At 42.9% G+C, this 23,326-nt stretch overlaps 1 protein-coding gene across 1 annotated transcript in view; it reads left to right on the forward strand.

The window, feature by feature from the left end:
* insra (insulin receptor a) overlaps positions 1-23,326 on the forward strand; it is a 94,837-nt gene that overhangs the window by 38,044 nt on the left and 33,467 nt on the right. The window contains exon 3 of the mRNA XM_036597563.1: positions 21,149-21,482. Within this exon, the coding sequence (XP_036453456.1) occupies positions 21,149-21,482 (334 nt within the window). The remainder of the gene's footprint in view (positions 1-21,148; positions 21,483-23,326) is intronic.

The following is a 23,326-nucleotide window of genomic DNA, read 5'->3' on the forward strand; positions in this document are numbered from 1 at the left end:
TCGAAATGGTAAACGAATCCCAAATTTGTCAGTAATCAAATTAGCTCAAATTACGGCACCTCCCCCTGACGAAACTAATCCAGCTCAAATAGGGCTTTAGTTGGTTCTTTTGCTTTTTATTTGTTCTCATTCCATATTTTATTGCTGTTTTATCTTTGATTTTTATTTGAGTCTTTTTTTTAATTTATTTTATTACTTTTTTGTTTATTTTGTCTTTTTTGGTTTTTGATTTGTTCTAGATGATTATTTCATTTTTAATCTTTTCATTCCCTCTTTAACGCACTCAGCTAGACTGTAAACGAGGACCACCTTCAAGTATCTTCCTATACAAAACAGAAGTTGATTAATTTTATCACTCTAATAACTCCGATCGACTTGCTGCCACCGCCGTCCCTCCCTTCAGGATTGTTCTGGGGAGTTCTTTCAGAGTTTGTGACTGGCTGAGAAGCCTATCAGTCACAATTTCGCGAGTGTTGAATTGTAAGGAGCTGTTCGGATTAACAGCCTTTTGTGAGCTGTAAGCTGAACCTTCAGCACACATTAAAACATGTTGAACCACATCGAGATCTGACCTGAGGGCTGATAGAGCTGTTTAAACACTGCAGGGAGATCAATGAGCTCTAATGTCTCTCCAGAACCAGCGCGCAGGATCATACACGCCTAATTACACACGTCTAACAGCCTGAACGCCCATCCTCAGCTCACTGCTGCGGTCCGACTGATGTGGGGAATGAAGAGGGTGTGGCTGAGTTTTCTTACCTTAATGTTTCACACTTATTAACCCTCTGGGGTCCGCAAACTCACCAGCACGTCAAAGCCTCTGTCTCTATATCTGTGTCTGTATCTTTGTGATGATCCAGCTCAGAAATCCAGTTCAGACACTTCCTGAATCTGTAGAGTCGCCCTTTCCATTCCATCTTATCACGAGATCATACGAGACTCACATCCGGAGTTATGAGCCTATGAAGAGGGGCTGAGATACACGTCATCTGCCTCTCACCGTGTGGAACTGGTGGATTCGTGTGTCCGTCTACATTCTGTGTGAAACTGACCGATGGACACTCAGGAAATCACTAAGGACTGACCATCACGCCGGAAACCCTTCATTCTTCATTCAGTCCACATCGGAGACTCATGTGAAACGGCGTGCAGAGAGTTTACAGCTGCTGAAGCTGCTGCAGCGGTTTTGGAAAGTAGTGATGAAGATAACGGAGCATTTAGATATGAAACATATGAGGATCATGATATATGAAGAGCCTTTAGAGGAGAGTTTAAGAGGAGAGGAACAAATGGAGAGAGAATCACCTCAGAGCTCAGAGAATTAAGAGTAATAACACAACTATTTTATTAATTGAGTAGTTAATTATGCAGTGAATTGCATTTACATTCTGTATCAGCAGATTCAAACCTGCACTTTTACCTCGTTTTGATTGACTTAAAAAGGACAGTTTGTGTGCAAAACTCAGACCATTTATTTCATTTCAAGTCAAAACAGACATTAAGAACAAATTATTAGAAAACACATTTAACAGAAGCTTGAACAGCTAAATCTACTCTCAGCTGTGAGAGTCAGTGAGTCACTCTTCACCTTTATTCCAGCTTCCATTCTGTTCAGGAGCCTCACTTTCAGCTCCTCAAAGAATCTGCAGACACACCTCCAAAGTTCAGTCTTAGAAGCTGGTTGATGATTTTCTGAAGTAATCAAACCCATTCAGTGGTGTTGAGGTCTGGACTCTGGGGTGGTCAGTCCATCGTTCAGCTTCTTTGTTTGATGTGTCCGTCTCCTTTTCTCAGTGAGGTTCTTCTTGATCAGCTACACATCCTTTCAGACCCACAGCGCTGAGTCGTCTTCTCACAGTGGAAGGATGGACAGAAACACCTGTGGATGTTTTCAGATCTGATCAGCTTGATTTTCTCCTCTCTCTCAGAGATGAAAGCTTTAAGTGCTGTTTATCTGATGGGGGCAGTTTTGGGGTCGACCAGCTCTTCCAGGTGGTTGTTAGGAGCCCCATTTTCTCTGTAGCTTTTAATCAGTTTTGGAAACACGAAAAACCCTTGTGCTGTTAATAATCTTTGACTCTAATGCTGCTCACATGGAGCACTGAGTATGTTGATGAAGTAAGAACCTGGTTCTTTTTAAACTGAGGGGCTGACAGCTTATATTCTTATCTAGAACTAGGCTGGTCAGCTAGCTAACAGGCTAAAAGATCATCATCATTAATACCACAGGCTTAAATTAAAGTACTTATGGTGTGATTAACTGTAAAACAGCAGCATAAAAGACTAAAATAATGTCACTTGTATGGATTACACTCTTCAAATGTCCATGGTGACTGAATCCCAAACGGCTGTACTTCCTGAATAGTGTGCTAGCTATGAACGTATAGAAATTCCAGCTTCTACAGCCCAATAGTGCATCATTCATCGAGTATGGATGTGTCTGGATCCCAAATGGATGCAGGATTATGAACATTAACTTAAATTATTTTCTGAAAAATTGTGTATTTTCTCCTATTTTATGTTGGCCGCTGTTTTATAAAAGCAGTAAGCCACTCGACGCCGTGCGTTACGGTGATTTTATCACGGGAAGACCACCCCTCACTGTGAGAAAACCACTGTAAAGTACAGCCTCTTGTGGCTTATTGCTTTATCAAGCACATGTACTGTGTGTGAGACTCCGTGTTTAGGTGTAACGCTCAGCCAAACCGCAGGAGTTACCACCTGGAAAAGGCTAATTTAATTACAGAGTTACACATAATTGGTGAATATGATGTTACAGTAGTGTGTGTAAGGGCTGAGTGTGAATGCTGAGCTTTGTTCTGAAGCAGCAGGATGGACTCGGGCAGTGAAAGACGTGTCTGTTTTGAAACAGGAGCGTTCTCAGAGCGCCGCGTCGCTGTGCTTTTAGCTCGGCTGTGGCTTTTTGAGGCCTGTGGAACGTGTGGAAGTTCAGAGCGTGCCAGTTCCTAAATCCCTGAGGGGTAAGTGGGGCTTTTACACACTGCATCTCCTCCTAAAGACCCAACATGTGTTTGTAAACCTGCTGGATGAATCACTTGTGCACACTGCTGAAGAGCCCATGAGCTGCAGCGTTATTACATCTTATTTTTATTACGCTTGTGTGGTCTTATGAACCAAAAATAGCTCTAATTCATCTTTACATGACTGTTTTACAACAATCTCTTTATCTCTTACAATTAAACAGGCTGTTTTGGTTACTGTGCCTTTAAGACTGCATGTAGTTGTGTGCAAAAGTTTGAACTCCAGTCAAATGACTGTCTTGTTGATTTAAAATGTGCCCAATATGTTAAATTCAGTGATTGTGTATTAAAGTGTGTATAACTGTGTTCTCTGTAGAGGATGCGTTTAACTTACTACCATTTATAAATCAGCAACATGGAATTTTAGCATGGCGCACAAAATTTTGCACACACTTCATATGCAAATTAGCTCTGCTCTGATTGGATGCCCTGTTTTATACCTTCAGAAAACAGTCCAGCCTGGAAAACACTATCTTCAGTGAGAATGGGTGGGGCTAAATCACTATAGGCTAAAAAGGGCAGTTTACCCCAGTGTAGCTGCAGGTGACACCAGTTTAACTGCAATTAAATGGGGGTTAATTGCAGTTAAACTGGTGTCACCTGCAGTTAAACTGGGGTGAATTGCAGTTAAACTGATGTCACCTGCAGTTAAACTGGGGTGAATTGCAGCTAAACTGGTGTCACCTGCAGTTAAACTGGGGTGAATTGCAGTTAAACTGGTGTCACCTGCGGTTAAACTGGGATGAATTGCAGCTAAACTGGTGTCACCTGCGGTTAAACTGGCGTTAATTGCAGTTAAACTGGCGTAAACTGGTGTGGTTAAAAATTACATAGCAGTAGCGTAACAAGCACCTGGGATAGCATAGTAATGGTTTAGTACCACTTTAGTAACCGACTATAATAACATAGCGGTGGCTTTCATATGCAAATTAGCTCTGTTCTGATTGGATGCCCTTTTTTGTACCTTCAGAAATCTTCAGTGAGAATGGGCGGGGCTAAATCACTGTAGGCTAAAAAGGCGAATATATGTAAATATCGGTGCCATCAAAACGATCAATTAAAAATGGGCAGTTCAGTTTCTAAATATGGACGATACGGAGTGATTGGTACATACTATAACTTAAATAATATTTACATTCTAAAAAAGCAAGAACGTTTGTTTTGTTTTTTTTAATGATGTGAGCATTTTAATGCAAAAAGTACCTTTTGTAAAAATTGTCAATAATCCAGAACCTATTTATAAATGATTTCTCAGAGCCGTCTGTAAAAGCCCACATGTATAAATAGCCGTGACTTGAGGACAGTAATCCAGTTCAGCATTAATCTGCGGTAATTATCAGGGCTGTGCTGCGGTTTCAGGGTGGAATTTCTTTATCCCTCGGTCAGGAAGCTGATCCTGCAGTTCATATTAAAGTTATTCCATCGGGAGATGAAAAATCATTTAGGTGGTTTCTTTAAACGTGCTCACAAAAGGACATTGTCCAGTGATGTTTACTTAATAATTTACTCTTCATGCTCGTTTTTACACTCTATTTACACTCACAGCGTTAAGTCTGTAGATCTGTCTGTCTGTCTGTCTGCGTACTAGAATTTATTTAAGAAATCTTCTAGGATTCTAGGACTAGAACTACTGACTGATGTGTAGTTTTGCTGTCACCAACTATAATAACATAATGGTGGCCTAGCAACACCATAGCAACCACCTGGGATAGCATAGTAATGGCTTAGCCCAATTTTAGTAACCAACTAGAGTAACACAGCAGTGGCCTAGCAATGCCATAGCAACCACCTGGAGTAGCATAGTAATGGTTTAGTACCACTTTAGTAACCAACTATAGTAACATAGTGGTGGCCTACCAACACCATGGCAACCACCTGGAATAGCATAGTAATGGCAACACTTTAGCAGGCAGCTATAATAGCATAGCAGTGGCCTGGTCACACACAGAACCACCTGGGGTGCCTTATTTGTGGCCTAGCAATGCTTAGTTACCATCCAACAACCACCAGGCAGCATCATAACAACAAGCTGGAACACCATAGCAACCTCACAGCATCAGTATTCCTATGTTTCTGTGGGTGTTTGGGGGAGCTTTGGGTGCAGAGCTGTTTTTTGCCGTGTGTTTTTTATGCTGTCGGGTCTGAAAGTGTTGATCTGAGAACGTTTATGATGAAAACATGGTGCTGTGATTAGTGCTGTGGACTCGGTGGAGGTCAGGAGCAGCGGTGAGTCAGCGTGCCTCCGCCCTGTTTTTCCTCTATTACGGCCCGGCGGCGGCTAATGAAAGTGTTTACAGTGTCCGCCTCGGCCTTATCAGCTCCGCCGCACGCACCTGCTGCTGCTGCTGATGGTGGTGGTGGTGATGATGATGATGATGATGCTCATAGTTAATAGAAACGTGACCGTGTTGTTAAGCGACCTGCACACAGAGTTTATCAGTTCATTCATTCAGCCGCGCTGACCGGAATAAGAACATCAGCTTCCTGTTTTCTGTGTGTTTAAAGTACCAAAAACAGCCCCAGTTCATTTCTACACGCCTCTCTTCTGCCCTCAGGACTGAACAGGCTGTTTTTGTTATTGTGCCTTTTAAGATATATGTAAATGAGCTGTGTTCTGATTGGATGCACTGTGTCACTCCTCATTCAGCATTAGTGGGCAGGGCTGCACTGCTGTAGGCTGAATGGGAGAGTACATGTAAATGCAGGCGGTTTTCATGCATGGACTGATGAGTTGGCAGTGCACTTTGAGATTTGTACGCTGTTCGCGCACGACATCACAAAAACAAATGTTTGTTTTCTATGATATGGGCCCTTTAATGTCATTATTACAGATATTAATTCATTCACAGTAGCAGTAAAAATTTGAGATGGGACAAATTTTTGCCTGCAATAAATATTTTCAGGCCAACTTTGGTCGAAACTTGTGGTGTTTCGGCGAAAGAGAATTTTGGCTGAAAAATCTGTCACAAATAATAACAAATAATCTGTTTAATGAAAAATGAGAAATGGCGATTAGAGTTTCGCTCAATTGCGACGTTTATGCAGCAGATCAGCAGTGAAACTCGAACAGCTGCGCTCTACACTCTGTTTAACTTACTCGTTTTAACATTTTAACTGATTTAACGCAATTATTTAATGGAAATCACAAAAAAGGAGGAAGTCGATAATAAAATTTGGTAATAAAATTTAGTGATAAACTGGTTTTGAAAACCATAAACTTTAAAAGTTAGATCCTGCTGGTGTGGGTTCACGACTGTTTGTTCTCTATATGGCTAACACTGAAGCTACCTGTGTGCTAATAGCAGCCCCTGCTGGAGAAGCTTCACACTGCTAGACAGGAGTGCTAAAGCCACTCCCACCTGCTTTACATATTTAAAAATTAGATGTTTTCTGTTGTTTCACCGGAGGCGCTCTGGAATTCAGCTGTAGATTCCTTCGGGAAGCATTAGGTGTTTCATAATTTTACAACTTTTAATGTTTAATATTGTTTAGCAAGCTGTTTAAAATTAGATTGGTCTCTATGTTCTAAAAGATGGTTCCTAAAGGGTTCTTCAGTAAAGAAAATCGTTCTATGTAAAACCATGAACAGTCAAAAAAGCATTTGCATGTTTAAACATTTCTTTGCATGGTGAAATGGTTCTTTAGATTGATGGAGAATGTGTTGTATATGGTTCTATACTGCACCAAAAAGGGTTCTACTATTGTTACAGGCTTGACATCGTAACCATAGCAGAACCTTTTTTGGTGCTATATAGAACCATTTTCTTTACTAAAGAACCCTTGAAGAACCATCTTTAAGGGTGTAGCTCCCTGTTCTTTTTCCTAATGTGACGATCATCACCATCATCAGCTTTATTATTTTAGAACAGAAGACTGGGGTCATGTCGGTAACAGCAGGCAGTGTTGCTGGATGACGTCTGTCCGTTATTCATGCTGCGCTTCGCAAAACCAATAACATGAAAATGACCCCCAGCCTGTTTACAGTGCTGCCCAGTTCATTTAATAAACCGCCTTAACTGACCACTCGCAGTGCAGCCTGGAACCTTCCAGAAGGAGCGCTCCTCCTCTCTGACTGCAGGACGAGAACCAGAACGGGTCTCCGAACTGGCCATGCGGAGATGATGATGATGATGACGATGATGATGATAATAATAGTGATCCTTTTATGCATAATTGATAACAGAAGCAACATAATCTTCACAAAAGAGGCAAAGAGAACAACAGAGACAAAACAGGATGATTTACATTCAGAATCAGGGCAGAATTTGCATTAGAAGAAGGAAACAAACCCAAAACTTTACTTGAGTAGAAATGATCCGTCTTAAAGGGCCCAAATCACACAAACGTGAGCTTTTCTTTCAAAACAATATTCCATACTGACCATGTATGGAAACTGACTGGCCTGTTTATAATTAAATGTATTTGTGATGTTGCAGAAAAAGACATTTGCATATCACCTGTTCAACCTTCAGCAGTTTAGCTCCGCCCTTTCACACAGGCGTTAAAAACACTCCTTATAACATCAGCGGTTTAGCTCCACGCATTCGCACTGATGTTAACAACACTGCTTATAACGTCGGCGGTTAGGCTCCGCCCATTCACACAGACGTTAACAACACAGCTTTTGGGCTCCCGAGTGGCGCATCCGTCTAAGTGTTGTCCCTCATCAGGAGATCGCGAGTTCGATCCCTGGTGATGCTACAGTCGTCCGTAGCCGGGAGTCCAAGAGAGCACAATTGGCCTCGCTCTCTCTGGGTGGGTAGGATGGCCCCTCCCTCTCCCCCCATCACTCAGCGCGATGCTAGTCAGCGCAGGCGTCTGTTAGCTGACGTAGCAGATCTGGCGGTTGGCGCTTTCCTCCGAGCGCGTTCGGCTGTCCAGTGACGTTGCGTGAGCGGCAGTCCGAAAAGAAGCGGTGGAGCTTCACAGGTCTCGGAGGAAGCCTGTGCTGCCTTCACCCTCCTAGCGTTGATAGCATCGTCTGATTGGGGGAGTCCTAACTAGCGGGTGGAATTGGAGACGACTAAATTGGGGAGAAAATCGGGTAAAAATAAAACACGGCTTATTACGTCGGCGGTTTAGCTCCGCCCATTCACGCAGATGTTAATAACACTGCTTATTATGTTGGCGGTTTAGCTCCGCCCATTCACACAGATGTCAAAAACACTGCTTATGACGCCGGCGGTTTAGCTCCGCCCATCCACACAGAAGTTGCAGAGAATTATTATTCAGACCGGCCAATCAGGACAGGAGTTCATGGACAGTTGTGTGCAAAAGTTTGTGCGCCCTTGGCCAAATCCCGTGAAAACGTTGCTTTTTCAAAGTGAAAATAAGTTTCACATTTTAGTGCATGATTACTGTTTATTAGCTGAATTTACCATAAAAAAATGCTGTTGCATATTTAAGTGTGTTCTGTGTGGAGGATTCACTTACTCTCACATAGGAAATCAGCAGAATGTAATTCGGTCAAGGCTGTTCACAGTTTGCGTAACACTGTATGCTGTAAAGAAAACCCAGCCTGTTTTATTGTAAGGGATGAAGAGCGGTTAGAAAATGGCCGTGTAGAAATGTTATGACTGTTCTTGCTACATAAACCCACACAAACGTTCTGAGTGGACTTCAGGGAGGAAAATTAAACGTATGGAAACTGCAGGGTACGGGCCCTTTAATGATTCAGACAGTAAAGATGTTCTGTGTTGTTTTGATGCTGATGGACATTCACTGCATTCTGCTTCATACGTGTTTTAGGAAACTGAACTTTCTGTCCGTCTCAGTCCGTCTGGGAGGCTTTCAGAGCACAAAACAGCCACAGAAACTTTAACTCACACAGGAGTTTGTAACGTCCAGCTTAATCTCATTACCGAGCCACTAAGCTATGGATAATTGAGGCTAATGAGCTGCCATTCCACTGGCTTTGTGGGTAAATATGATAAGAAGGTGTAACTAAACAGGAGCTGGAGTTCAGACATGATCCGCTCTCATGTTGATGATTCTGTCTACGTTTATATTCTCGTTGTCTCAGTGTAGACTGAGTGTGTTGCGAGTGCATCGCCACAGTCCGATCCGCAGTCCGATCCGCGATCCGTTAAAAACCACACGGGTGACCCTGTAATGTTATTTACATTCGTTAGATCACATGAAGGCCTTAATCCATCCAAACACGCGCTGTGAGATTGAACAGGATGTTCTCAGCGCTGTAATGTAAAACTCTGATTTGTTGAGTGCTCATTTTCATATCGCAGCTTTACTGCATGCAGTCTGGCGGTCAAAACTACGGTCATGTGCAGCCGAGTCCGTCTGAGTGTTATTATTTTTCCCCAGTGAAATAAGTTAAAGGGGAACTGCACCAGCTTTTTAAAATTTCCGCCTAATTAAATAGTGCGGTTTGGTGTGAAACGCTCTGTTCTAGATAAACTTACCGAGTCAGAACTGTTCACAGTGGTGGTGATAGGAACCAGACGTCCACCTCTAAAAGCTCCCTCACAGAAAGTTCCTACATGAAATGGTTATGAATTCACTGCCTGATGACTGAGACACTGTTTTATGATAGTTTAGAGAACTTAAACTCCATTCATGGTGGAGGGATACATGCAGGGCGCTGTGAGGCAAAATAGTCCCCAAAGAAAACTTATTATTTCAGATTTTCCACTATTTTCCATCATCAACATTCCATATAAACTCAGAAGACTCGTGTAGGTTCACTGGTGGTTCTGGATAGTAAATAAAATGTCTATATTTGTGTTGTAGTCATGGCGACCCCTGGTTCCTATCACCACCACTGTAAAGACATCTGAACCATCTCACACCAAACCGCTCTGAGTCACTCTGATTACATCTAAACACTGAGTTATGGGGGAATTTAAGGAAAACATTATTAAATATACGCCCTTCATGTGGTTTGATGATCTGTAGCAGCCATTTTGTAAAATGCATGTAATCAAAAATGTCTCTGGTGTTACCTTTCTTATATGTAGCACCATTGAGGATCAGTAACACCAGTGACTCCTGTGGAGAGACAGAGAAGTGGACGTTTCTGTAGAACGACCCTGTTGTATTTTGCATTTGTTTAAAGAGGGTTAGATTTAGTTAGGTTTGTTTACACAACTCAAAAAATTATTTTTTACTATAATTTTAATAGTAATTTATTGCTTCTCATATCGTCATCATGACATCAAAAAGCTTTATCGAACATCGCATTTTAGTTCAGTATCGTTCAGCCCTACTGTGCGCTGTGAGTGAGCGGGATGTCAAGCGCCCAAGCTGTCAAACAAAAAGTGAAAATGTAATCTTTCTGTGAGATCAGACAAAGGATTACATCAAAGGATTACATCCCATCCTGATGATTGCTGTGTATTTCCTGCAGATGCATATTTGCCATATGATCGTTTTGCATATGGAAGCTCAGCTGCTCAGGCAGGCTGTCCTCAGGGTGGCGCTGTCTGGGGAGGAATCCTGATCTGTTCCAAGACTAAGCTTGTTTGTGTTTCTTCTCACTTCTCCGTCCCCTTTATAAGCAAACGGAGCCCCCCGCGGTGGGGCAGGAATGCGAGCTGTGCGGTGGATCACGAGAACGCGCTAAAAGTTTGCAAAACAAGCTTCATGAAAACATGCGTCAGGTGGATTGTGGTCAGAATGCCTGCAGAAGCCCCCTCGGTGGAAATAATGTGCCCCCCTTAGATTTGCATTCCTGTTTTCATGGTACAAATTAGGTCTGACAAGTGAGAAGCGGGTGGGACACCAGCACTGAGGGGCTTTAGCCTACGTGCAGTGATAGCAGAAAAGTTGTAGATCTAATATATACAACTGACAGAGCTTAGTCTATATCACAATACCTACATTTAGAGTCGGTTATTCATTCAGCCTAATGAGAAACTGTAGAACAGACTCAGTTTATATCACAATACCTACATTTAGAGTCGGTTATTCATTCAGCCTAATGAGAAACTGTAGAACAGACTCAGTTTATATCACAATACCTACATTTAGAGTCGGTTATTCATTCAGCCTAATGAGAAACTGTAGAACAGACTCAGTTTATATCACAATACCTACATTTAGAGTCGGTTATTCATTCAGCCTAATGAGAAACTGTAGAACAGACTCAGTTTATATCACAATACCTACATTTAGAGTCGGTTATTCATTCAGCCTAATGAGAAACTGTAGAACAGACTCAGTTTATATCACAATACCTACATTTAGAGTCGGTTATTCATTCAGCCTAATGAGAAACTGTAGAACAGACTCAGTTTATATCACAATACCTACATTTAGAGTCAGTTATTCATTCAGCCTAATGAGAAACTGTAGGACAGACTCAGTTTATATCACAATACCTACATTTAGAGTCAGTTATTCATTCAGCCTAATGCATTGACATTGTAGCAGCAGCAGAACCCTTTTAGTGCTATATAGAACCATCTACAGCACATTCTCCATCAATCTAAAGAACCCTTTCTTGATGCAGAGAACCCTTTAATCATGCGAAGGGTTTTTGCGTGTTCATAGTTCTATATAGAACCATTTTCTTTACTAAAGAACCATCTTTTTAAAGGGTGTACTGTGTGTTGACTGATCTATTTGAATGATCTGTTTTTATTATTATTATTACTTTTGACGATGTGGGCGGCCATGTTGTTTTGATGTCATGCGCTGAGCTCGGATGATGAATATCTTGACATTCCGAGTAGGAATTCCCAGCTGAGGGGGGCTTTTCCCTGTTTTTCCCAGTCGGAGGTGGGAAATTCTTAGCATAAAGTACATTAGCATAGCTAAAAACAGTAGTAGCCATATTTTTTGTCCATTTTTATGGACCCATAGTCACACAGTGTCGGAAAACTCTAATTGGTGGGTTATATTCACTTCCGCTGCTCGTTAGGTGGTGTGTTGTAAAACCTAAGCGAACAAGGCTAAGGGGGTGGGGTTATGCAAATTAGATAGGTTGCTAAGCTATTCCTTCAACCGTCTCGAAAAAGCCTTGCTGTTCATCGGAGATCCCTTAAGAACTTGTACGTCTCCGGAGCCTGACGGGGTGCAGCACAGAGGGGCATGTCTTTGGGGCCGGACTTTGGGGGGAGCCCGTCTTCAGGGGGGCAAAACAATCCGAGTCCTTCATTCAGATTAGCGTGCTGAAGCGATGACGGAGGCGCTCCTGCCTGAGAAAGCTCACGAAGGCCCAGCGTGACCCTCCGTCTCTGTGGAATTCGGAGGGGCCCCACGCCTCGAGGTGGGGGTCTCGGGGATTGGAGGCTTGAAAGTGTTGTGGCAGGGCGTACGAGCACGAGCTTATTTTCTGAAAGGAGCCCCCACCTGCGGTTTCATCTCATCAGCGCGGATCCTCGTACAGTCCAGGGTCAGTTTGGAATGAACCTCAGTGTAACCCGAGCGTCCAGTGCCCACGTTATCGTGATAAAGTGTGTCACAGTGTGCTTTTCTGAGGGTATCGTGGGTATCGTCAGTATTTAAAGAACACTGAGAACATGTTTCACCATGAAGTGAGCTTAATTAGGCCTGTTTAATTGGACTTTATTTGGATAATATTGAATAAAAATCATTGTAGTTGTAGATTTATTATTATTATTAGTATTAGTACTGTAGTATTTTAATATCTGGCACTACAGGTTCTGTTTTGTTAATTCTAAGAAAAACGAAACATCATGATGCATATCATGTATCGTAAAACTGTCTTGAAGTATCGTGATGTAATATTTTTGCCATATCGCCCACCTCTAATCCGAATTATTATTTTAAAGCTGTAGTTCAGCCTAAAACGAAATTCCCCCCCAAATGTAGATCAGCCGAGGCATGTTTAGTGTGTGAAGTTTATTATTTTTGACTGTAGCTAATATAACATAGCTAATAGGGGTGGGCATTTCAGTCAGATTTGTTATTAGTATGGCACTATTAAAAAAATAAACATTATTATTAATATATTTATTATTATTAGTCACCATAACACAACACCTCCAGAATTCTCCTGCTTTAATACGCAGTTATGCAGAACAAACAAGAAACTAAAGCAAAGAAGCCGAATATCGTATCAGATGTGCTTTAATATCAGCTCTTACGCCACAAAAAATAGTCCCCTTGAGCCATAACACTGTTTTCCAGACGAAGACCGACGACAGACTCGCAGCTACAGTGACTCACTATCGCCCCCTGAGGTATACAGTGTTATTACGAGACAGACGGGCCAGGGGCTGGCTGGATAGGACAGTAACTTCAGTAGATACCTCCGCAACACGGGACACAGACGCCTTTATGTGGTCAGGACTGTGATTTCCTCACGTTCTGTGGATCGTTTGAGTTTATTCTGTAATGTTTTAAACTGAATAAAATTGTACGCGTTGCTCCTCTGGGGCGCAGTGTGGGCGCGTGTTGCGGCCGCAGGAGAGATGCTTTGCGCTGCGTGTGTGTTTATATGCGGTCCTGAGGATATTACAGTATTACAAGCGCAGCCGTGTTTCTGTGATTTGTGTTGTTTATGGGTGAGGCCGTCCGTCTGTCTCTGCTCAGCATGTGGACGACATTTCTGACGGCAGACCTCATACTGTTCTAGATTAGCCAATCAACCACCCCCACCCCCCACCCCCCACGGGCGGAGCAGGAACGTTAAAACGTGACCTGATTTGAGCCGACAGTGACGGAGCGCCGGTACAGTAGAGTTTACAGGTCAGTAACTCGGTCACCGTCAGTAGAGCCACTGTTCAGCTCTAACACTGTTACCCAGAACGTTTAACAGACGTCTAGAACCGTAACAGCAGAGCCGCTCACAGCTGGACACCACTGATTACTGACTCGGCACGTACACCTCTCTCTCTCTCTGTCTCTCTCTCTCTCTCTCTCTCTCTCTCTCTCTGTCACCTTACTCTCTGTTTTCTCTTTATTTCTCTTTTTTCTCTCTTGTTTCACCCTTTCTTCTCTTCCTCTTCTTGTCCCCTTTCTCTCTCTTTCCTTCTCTATGTCTCTTTCTGGTTCTCTTCCTCTTTTCTGTCATGTTTCTCTCTCTGCCTCTATCTCTCTTTTCTCTCTCACTCTTTTTCTTTCACTTCTCTCACTTTTTTGTCACCTTTTTGTCCTTTTTCTCTATTTCTCTCTCTCCTTTCTGTCTCTTGCCACCTTTTCTCTTTCTTTAATTCTCTTTTTCTGTCACCCCCCCCCTCTCTCTCTCTCTCTCTCTCTCTCTCTCTCTCTCTCTCTCTCTCTCTCTCTCTCTCTCTCTCTCTCTGTCTCTCTCTCTCTCTCTCTCTTTCTGTGTGTGTGTGTGTGTGACTCTGTTCCTCAGCCAGCCAATACAGAGCTCCAGGCTGAGGGTGGATCTATGGCTGCAGCTGGAACACGGAGTGGATTTGGCTCAGCCTGGATCTGGATTCAGATCAGCAGAGTGCTCTGTTAGGGCTGAGTGATATGATACTGATACATGATTATTTTATGCTTCAGTCATAAAAAAACAGATTTAGACCAATTATAATGAACTGTAAACAGCAGCAGCAGCAGCAGCAGCAGCAGCCAGTGTTCAGTTACTGTATAAACAGGATAGTGACAGAGCAGCTGATTGGACGGCAGCCCTTTATGACATCATCTTATTGTAGTCATTTATTTGTACCAGTTGTTTGGTTTTTCCTCCTGTTCCTGTCCCTTAACTAAAGGGGAACTCCACCCATTTCTCAAAAATTTCCCCATAATTAAGCGTTTAAGATGTGAACAGAGTCATTCTTAAACTTAAACTCCATTCATGGTGGAGGGATACATGCAGGGCACTGTGAGGCAAAATAGTCCCCAAAGAAAACTTATTATTTCAGATTTTCCACTATTTTCCATCATCAACATTCCATATACACTCAGAAGACTCGTGTAGGTTCACTGGTGGTTCTGGATAGTAAATAAAATGTCTATATTTACACACTTATATTTAATAACTCTGGACTTTTCACCGTTCAGGGCTCTGTCTGTTGGTTATGTTTAGCGGGCAGAAGGTAATGCTGCTGTTTCGCTGTCCAGCACTCACCTGCAGCCCCCCCACACAATCTAATTGTTTACCTTTTTAATGCTATACCTGGTTTATCACTGCAGATTATTAAAATATGAACCAGAACTGCAATTTGTAGTTAATTTGCCTTAGACTTGTGCTGCGCTAAACCAACATAATTCAACATAACTGTGGTATTATATCACAAAGTTTTTGACCAACCACCTTGGGATACTGTAGCGATGGCCTAGCAACACCTTAGCAACCACCTGAGATACTATAATGATGGTTTAGCAACACTTTTGCAACCACCCGAGATACTGTAACGATAGCCTAGCAACACCTTTGCAACCACCCGGGATACTGTAGCGATGGCCTAGCAGCACCTTTACAACCACCCGGGTTACTGCAGTGATGGCCTAGCAACACCTTAGCAGCCACCTGGGATACTATAGCGATGGCCTAGCAACACCTTAGCAACCACCTGAGATACTATAACGATGGCCTAGCAACACCTTTGCAACTGCCCGGGATACTGTAGCGATGGCCTAGCAACACCTTAGCAGCCAACTGGGATACTATAGCAATGGCCTAGCAACACCTTAGCAACTACCTGGAATACCCTGGCAACGGCATAGCAACACCTTAGCAACCACCTGGAATACCATGGCAACGACAGCAACACCTTAGCAGCCACCTGGGATACTATAGCAATGACCTAGCAACACCTTAGCGGCTACCTGGAATACCATGGCAACGACAGCAACACCTTAGCAGCCACCTGGGATAGCACAGCAACACTTTAACAACCACCTGGCATGCTAAAGCAATATTCTCACAACACAGTATTGTCATAACACCTTAGCAACCACCTGGGATACCAGCCACCTAACAACCACCAAGTAAGGCCCTCACAGCACACTGGCGCTCTCATAGCCGTGTCTCGTAGCAACACTGAAGCAGCTTCCAACTTAAAGCTCTTAGATCTTTCTTCTCTCTGGTGTTTTACATGAGATTTTAATTCAACTTGATTTTTTCCGTACAGGTGTTGACCGTCTGATGGAAACCCTGATTGTGTGTAAACACTGTTCACACGATCTATACGGTCAGCTAAGCTGCAGAATCAGCCCTTTTTTGTTTTTGTGATGTCACAAAACCGTTACAGGTACATCCACCTACTCAGCCTACAGCGTTCAGCTCCTCCCACACTGAACTTATAGGGAGGGCTCATTTACATATGTCCGTCTTAAAGGCACAGTAACGCAGACAGTCTGTTTAATCCTGAGGGATAAAGAGAGTCATGTGAAAATTGCCTGGTGTGTTTTTGGTGCGGCTGAAAGATCGAAAGAGCGCAATTTTTATTAGTCTTAGTCTATAATCAACAGCCTTGATACGATGCAAGCTTTACGTAGGTAAATTTTGCCTGATAGCATAGAGCTTGTGGACTGCTGTGACATCACAACCACAAATAACTGTCAGGCTGGCGCTCTGTGGTAACGGTTCAAGTCTCAAGCCAGAAAAAATATACGCTGCTCTTCATAGCCAAAAGAGCCCAAACCTCAATTAACCCCTCAGTTATAAACGTCTGCAGTTTAAATCGCAGTCTGTGGTCAGAAAAATCACGATTAGATATTCAGCCAAAATCTTTCAGCCCCAGTTTTTGGTCCATACAGCAACACACGCGTCATAGATGGACCTCTGAAATGAAGTGCAGAAGAGCGTAGGGTACAGGCCCTTTAACTCTCTTTCATTACTCTACGACCGTGTTTGATACACGCCTGCGGCCCAGCTCCTGCACTGAGGCTGTTGGACAGGCTCGCTCTCGCGCACTCTCGCGCTCTCTCTCCTCATGTGTGGTTTATTTTTAACCTCTTCTCTCAGAGACAGGCCTCTGTGTGCACGTGTTGAGTTTGTTTGGTGGATGAAGGTCATTTTCCCTCCGCTCAGTATAACCGTAAACTTCCCAACACGTTCAGTCTTAGACCCTGTTCAGACGGGGTGAGTCTAATGCGAGGTAGTCTTATTATTACCAGTGTTTCTCAGTGATTTTAGTCCTGTCCGAATGCGCCGGGTCAGTCATGTTTACAGACTGCAGTCAGTAAAGATTCCAGCGCCTTTTACCTTCAATAAAACGAGCCTTAAAAATAACCTCAGATTATAATAATCCCATGTGAATCAACATGTCAGTGAAAGTGCTGTCGTAGTGCTGATCTTGCAGAGTTTTTTTCGTTCACTTTCAGGTGTTGAGCGTCTGATGGAAATCCTGGTAGTATGTTAGTTATTGATCCTGTGTGAATCGATATGTCAGTGAAAATGCCATCATATCCTGGGAAAAGGAGTTTCTTTATTAAGGGAGCAGTTGAGTGAGTTCACTCTTGTTCTCTGTAAGCTATGAAACGTTACCGCCTTTTCTCACGAGTGCAACTCAGCGTGTGTAAAATTACAGGAAATAAAAATGAAGCGAAGTTCACGGTTTGCTGTGAATTCCAGGCTAATGGTGATGCGCTGCGTACACGTTAGGGTAAACAAAATAACGGCTACATTAAATGCTTTAACTTTTATTTTCTGCCGCGTCGCTCCATCTCTGTCATCTATACCGAGATTTCTCATCCTGTCCAAATCGCTCGTAAACATTACAGACGTCCTGAGCTAAACTGGCATCACCCCCCTTTACCACGGAGAGCTGACCCTGTCCCGATACGGCTTTACTCCTCTCTCTCTCTCTCTCTCCTTTTTTGCTCTAGTATTACAGGTGAGAATGGCCAGAGGCTCCGTGATACGATATCACAGTACAGTGTTATCACAATACAGTATTATCACAATACAATACTAATGATATGATGTCACAATATGATATTCTCTTGATACAGTTTTATCACAGTGCAGTATTCACATAATACAGTAACTCAATACAGTATCATTGTACAATAGTGCAACACAGTGTTGTCACATAATGATATCACAGCACAATATTGTGATTCAGTGTCAGGACAATATAAAATCACACTATCATCACGATGCAGTATTTCAAATCGCGAGAGTTCCAGTTTTTTATTCATGCCCTGCATTATTAGCATCACTTTCTTAATGTTTATTAAAGAGGTTTTTTTTATTTTAACCAAATGGTAATTTTTGTTATGCCGTTTTTTTCACACTTGTTGCAAAGATAAATGGTTTTAAACAAAGTTCTTAGGTGCCCAAGACTTTTGCACAGTTCTGTAAATGGGCTATTTTTTTTGTGACATCACAAAAGCAGAGAGTTCAAAATGGGCTTTTTTTCCATTTGTGGACTTTCTGGTCTGCTGTGTTTTGAAATGAGACGATGTTTTCACAGTACATTATCACTGGGATAAAGCAGTCTTACACAAAGCTATGTTCTGATGGTACGTTGTGAAATTATGATGCTTGACCCACAATATGGTTCAGTTGTGATTTTGATGTGTGCTTGCCTGAGTAATGCAGCGAAAATATCACATGCTGACAATGTCAGCTGTCAACATATACGATGCTCTGCCAACTTTTGTTATAATTAAAGAGCTGTTTATCTGGGCTGTAAGTGTTTATTTACTGTAATAAACTCTAATATCAGAATAATAAATACAAAACATTAATATAGTAAGTACTGGTTTTACATATGAGTTCATTAAACACACTTGTTGCGGCGATAAATGGTTTTAAACAATGTGCTTTGTTGCTCGAGACTTTTGTGCAGTTTTGTATGTAATTCTTTATTATTGTTTTTTTTTGTGACATCACAAAAGCAACACTCAGAATGGGCTGTTTTTGCAGTTCAGTTTCTGTAAGGACTGGCACGATTCGACGCTTTAAAATGTTTGTATATAGAAAATCACTCTTATTTTGTTACGAATGTTCAGTTTTCAGTGATACGGGCCCTTTAAATTGTCTTACATGTGACCAAATAAAGCATTTTAAAGAGCGCTGGTGGGTGGGGGGGGGCGAGGGGGGTGAGGAAATATGTAAACGCTCTGGAGTTTTCCTCGAAACCAGGACGAGAGAGTCCAACGTCTTGTCAAACTGTTGGCCGCTCTGAGTTTCTGTGTGCAGAGAGAAAGAGAGAGAGAGAGAGAGAGAGAGACACACACAGAGAGAGAGAGAGAGAGAGAGAGACACAGAGAGAGAGAGAGAGAGAGAGAGACACACAGAGAGAGAGAGAGACACAGGGAGAGAGAGGGAGGAATGCGGTTACTCCATTTTAGGAGTTGCATAACGGAGATCCACCGCTCGTGTGTCCTGTCCTCCTGACCGCTGGCCGCTCTGCTGGAACTCCAGCCACACTGGCTATAAAACTCGGTCTGAACTGATCTGGAGACAGTTTGGCTCTTTAAAGTCGACCTCAGATCAAAATAACAATCGTTATTTCGTGTTCTTGGTCATTTTAAGCACAGTACATTGTGTCGTATCATTCAGAGACAAAATTCCTGTGACTTTGTTGTCTTTAAATCAGCGCTATGTAAGATTTTTTGTTAAAGCTGAAACAAGTGTCACTGTTGGGTGAGGAGAATATAAACAGGCTAAAATAGCCTGTAAAGCCTGAAATAATCATTTAAAAGTCAGTGGCATCGAGTTTTTCACTCCACGTCGTACGTCTTTACGTATTAACGTCACACACAGACTCTAAAAGAAGGTCCGGCTCGATGTTTCGGCCTCAAATGATCTCAGAATCAACATCACACTGATGAAGATGTGATACAGTAGTAGATAATTCACTCTCATCCTCAGAGACGCTCCTTCAGTTTAGACTGAGTTCTCTTTTCAATGCACTCGCAAAAGTTGAGATTCATCCGCTTTCGGGGGTCCGAAGCACAACCGATGCTACGAAGTGTTCTTCCACACATTGTGTGCAATTATACATGTCCCCCAGAGGGGGCTCCAAATCCCCAAATCCTACATAAATGCCGTCTGATGTTTGGCTTTGCAGTGCGTAGCAATACTGTTCTTCGTTTTATACCATTCTTTACTTTTTTTTATTTTTCTGCTGTGGTTTTCGAGATATCAACACCGTTCCGACTCCAGATTGTCCGGTCTGATTGTGTGATTCAGGCTTGTATACAGCTTTTTGATTAGATGTATGGTTTTCGTGCAACCTTCATTAAATTCCGTTGGAATGAATGGGGTGAAAAATTGCATGACAATCTACTGTACTTCTGCTAAAAGACACCGTTTCGCATATACTTTCTCAGGGCAGCCCCCCAAGCACGGATTCAATGTTCTGACCCGCACTCATCTGTTTGTCTTTTTTTTGTCTTTTCATCCCTCATTTCTCCCATAGACTCCCATTCACTTTCACCACCACACACACACTCTTATTACTTTGTTGCCCAACAGACACCAAACTACATGGACTCACTAAGGGTAGGACCTCAAACTCTAATCCACAGCCATACTGACCCGCACTCCCCTGTGTTTTTTTTTTTTATCCCTCATTCCTTCCATAGATCCCCATTCAATTTCAACAACACGTAGCTAACACTTACCAACACCTTAGCAACCACCTGGGATAGTAACCGCCTATGAAAAACATAGCAGGGAGTAGGAACCATTTAAGCTGTGCAACCGTTCTGCGTTTCCCTCAGGAAATGCACGTTTCTAGTTATATTATATTATATTATACCAACCAATAATATCTCAGCATGTTTTCCCTCCCGCCGTCCTGACCAATCATCGAGTGAAAACGCCCACCATCACCTCGGTACCACCTGCATGTACATGTATGTATGATCTAGATTTGAAGTGAGAATGGTTCAATCCCGACCCCCATTTTGGAGGTTCTGTGCTATGAGGGACGCTTCAGAGGTCAAAGCAGCCGTAGCAGTAGCACTATTAGTGAAAGACGTGAATTATTTAATTTACTTTATTAAGACTCTTATTGACAGTTTATTATTTGCCCATAAAAACTGTGGAAATTAAACTACATGAGAGCCGAGCTCTGTTTGTTATTAAACTGATGTGAATAAATCACGATATTCATGTTAGAACATCCTTATGTGAGTATTTAACCACAAACATGCTCGATAAGCCCCCGTCTCCCGTTCATTGTTGGGTACAGAACATCACCCTCGGTCTTGTCTTTGTCGTCCAGCTCTGATCCCTCGTTCTTTCCTCTCCTCTCTCTCCGCAGTGTGTCCGTCCTCCTGTAAGCACCGCGCCTGCACCAAGGATAACCAGTGCTGCCACGATCAGTGCCTGGGCGGCTGTGTGGAGCCGAACTCTCCCAGCAAATGCGTGGCCTGCAGGAACTTCCTCCACCAGGGGGTGTGTGTGGAGAGGTGCCCCCCGGGGTTCTACACCTTCAAAGGCTGGAGATGTGTGGACTTCGCCTTCTGCCAGGCTCTGCACAACAAGTGCAAGCAGGGCAAGCAGGGCAAAGGCGGCGAGTGCCACGAGTACGTCATCCACCAGGGGGCGTGCATTCCTGAGTGCCCATCAGGGTACACCACCATCAACTCCACCACGTGAGTACAGACACGAGGAGACCCTCATATTCACGACCTCCAAGCTGTATTAATTTACATACAACCGTATAGATCAGGGTTTCTCAGCCACTGGCCCGAAGCACCCTCTGGTGGTCCTTGGACCAATAATGAGGGGGAGCAAGTGGTCTGTAGTCAAAAAATCGACTTAGTAATAAAAAAATGTTTTCCTACAGTAAACAAAACTAATTCAAGCTCTGGAACAACGACACACAAAGCAGTTTCAGCTATTTTTTTGCTCCTTGTCTTTAGAGGCAAAATACCCTTAGGCCCATTTCTGATTTTTACCCCTACCCCTTGTTTTCGAGTGTTGCCCCTTGGAGCTGAGTTACAGGGCAGTGGTTGAGATCTTCCCTCTGAAATGAGACCCTTAAATAAAAAGAGCATCACTTCATTAACAGCTACCAGCGCTGCTCTGTAGGAGACCCTGCCAGTCTGCAGTGACAGCAGAGGAGGGTAAAGTTCAGCTCCTCACTGCTGGGCTTTAGTTACATTTAGGGCATCGTATGCCTTCAAAGAGGGGGGCAATTATTTATTATCACCCCTAATTCTTCAGTGATATGAAGCTGAAGTCAGATATTCACCAGATTCTTATTCGAATTTTCCCGTTCCACCTTAAATGGAGCAGCAGTTCTGATGCCTGAGGAGCCAGAATGTAACCACAGCTCCATTTAAGGTGGAACGGGAAATTGAAATGAGAAGCTCTGGAGATGTGCAGGTCATCCGGATCCACCAATCAGCTGGTCTTCTCCTCGTAGTGTTTCTGGAGACGCATTTAAAGTGACCACATATCTGTTCATGTGTTTGTGGTCATTCTGGTCTGCGTTGTTGGTGTTCGTTCTCCTGCAGAGCTGTATGTGCAGTAACGGTGATGAGACGAGCTCCATCAGAGCTACAGCTCACCCACCAACATGGAGACGCGGCCTTCTTAATGATGCAATACAGTACTTTAAATACCTTTTATAAAGGGTTTATTAATGGTTTCAAATTAAAAATCAGAAGGTGATCCGGTCCAGATAAACGTCCTCTTGCATTACGGACCAACTCACCACGTCTCATCCTGGTCATTTGATCGGCTGCAGTTGGTGAAATATGTAGCGCAGCTGTATGAACTGTATGCAAATGAGCGCATAATGTTTTATTGTTTATTTTTGTTTTAACTGATGTCATTGGTCGAGCAGTGGTTTGTGGGTCAGAGGTTAATCATTTTCATCCCTAAATTATATTAATTATGGCATCTTCAAAAAGAAAAATCATAAAAACGTCTGTTTTTGTTTTGTGTTTCATAATTCATGCAGTAAAACATTTCTTCTCCCCTGAACTGACCTGTAGTTGCCACATGGTAGCTGACCTCACCACGCCCCGCTATATGAGAGAGAGTGAGCGAGTGACCGAGGTTAGCCGTGTTACAGCTCGGACACCAGACACACAAATCACTGCAGCTGGACGGCCGCTGTGCTGTGGTTCCTTCTGCCTTTTGTTAGAAAACAGCAGTTACAACACTCCGACACTGCTGCCCTGTCCGTCTGTCTGTCTGTCTGTCTGTCTGCGTGTTTGTGGGTGTTGGTTGTCAGGTGTCTGGCTGCAGAACTGACGGACGGATGGACGCACCCAATTTTCTAGGGTGTGTTGAGATGCCGTGCTGTGCCGTCTGATTTAGAGCTCTGTAATCAGGGCGAATATCTTCAGTACAGCGATGTACAACTACAGTCGGACAGTCTGATGGGCAGTCTGACAATATTTTATCATCTTTGTGATAAATACTGACAATATCCTTTTCTGAATATATCGCTGAAGTGATCAGTACTTAATAAATACTGTCCAGC

This window comes from Colossoma macropomum, unplaced genomic scaffold (assembly GCF_904425465.1).
Source record: "Colossoma macropomum unplaced genomic scaffold, Colossoma_macropomum, whole genome shotgun sequence".
Taxonomy (NCBI): Eukaryota; Metazoa; Chordata; class Actinopteri; order Characiformes; family Serrasalmidae; genus Colossoma; species Colossoma macropomum.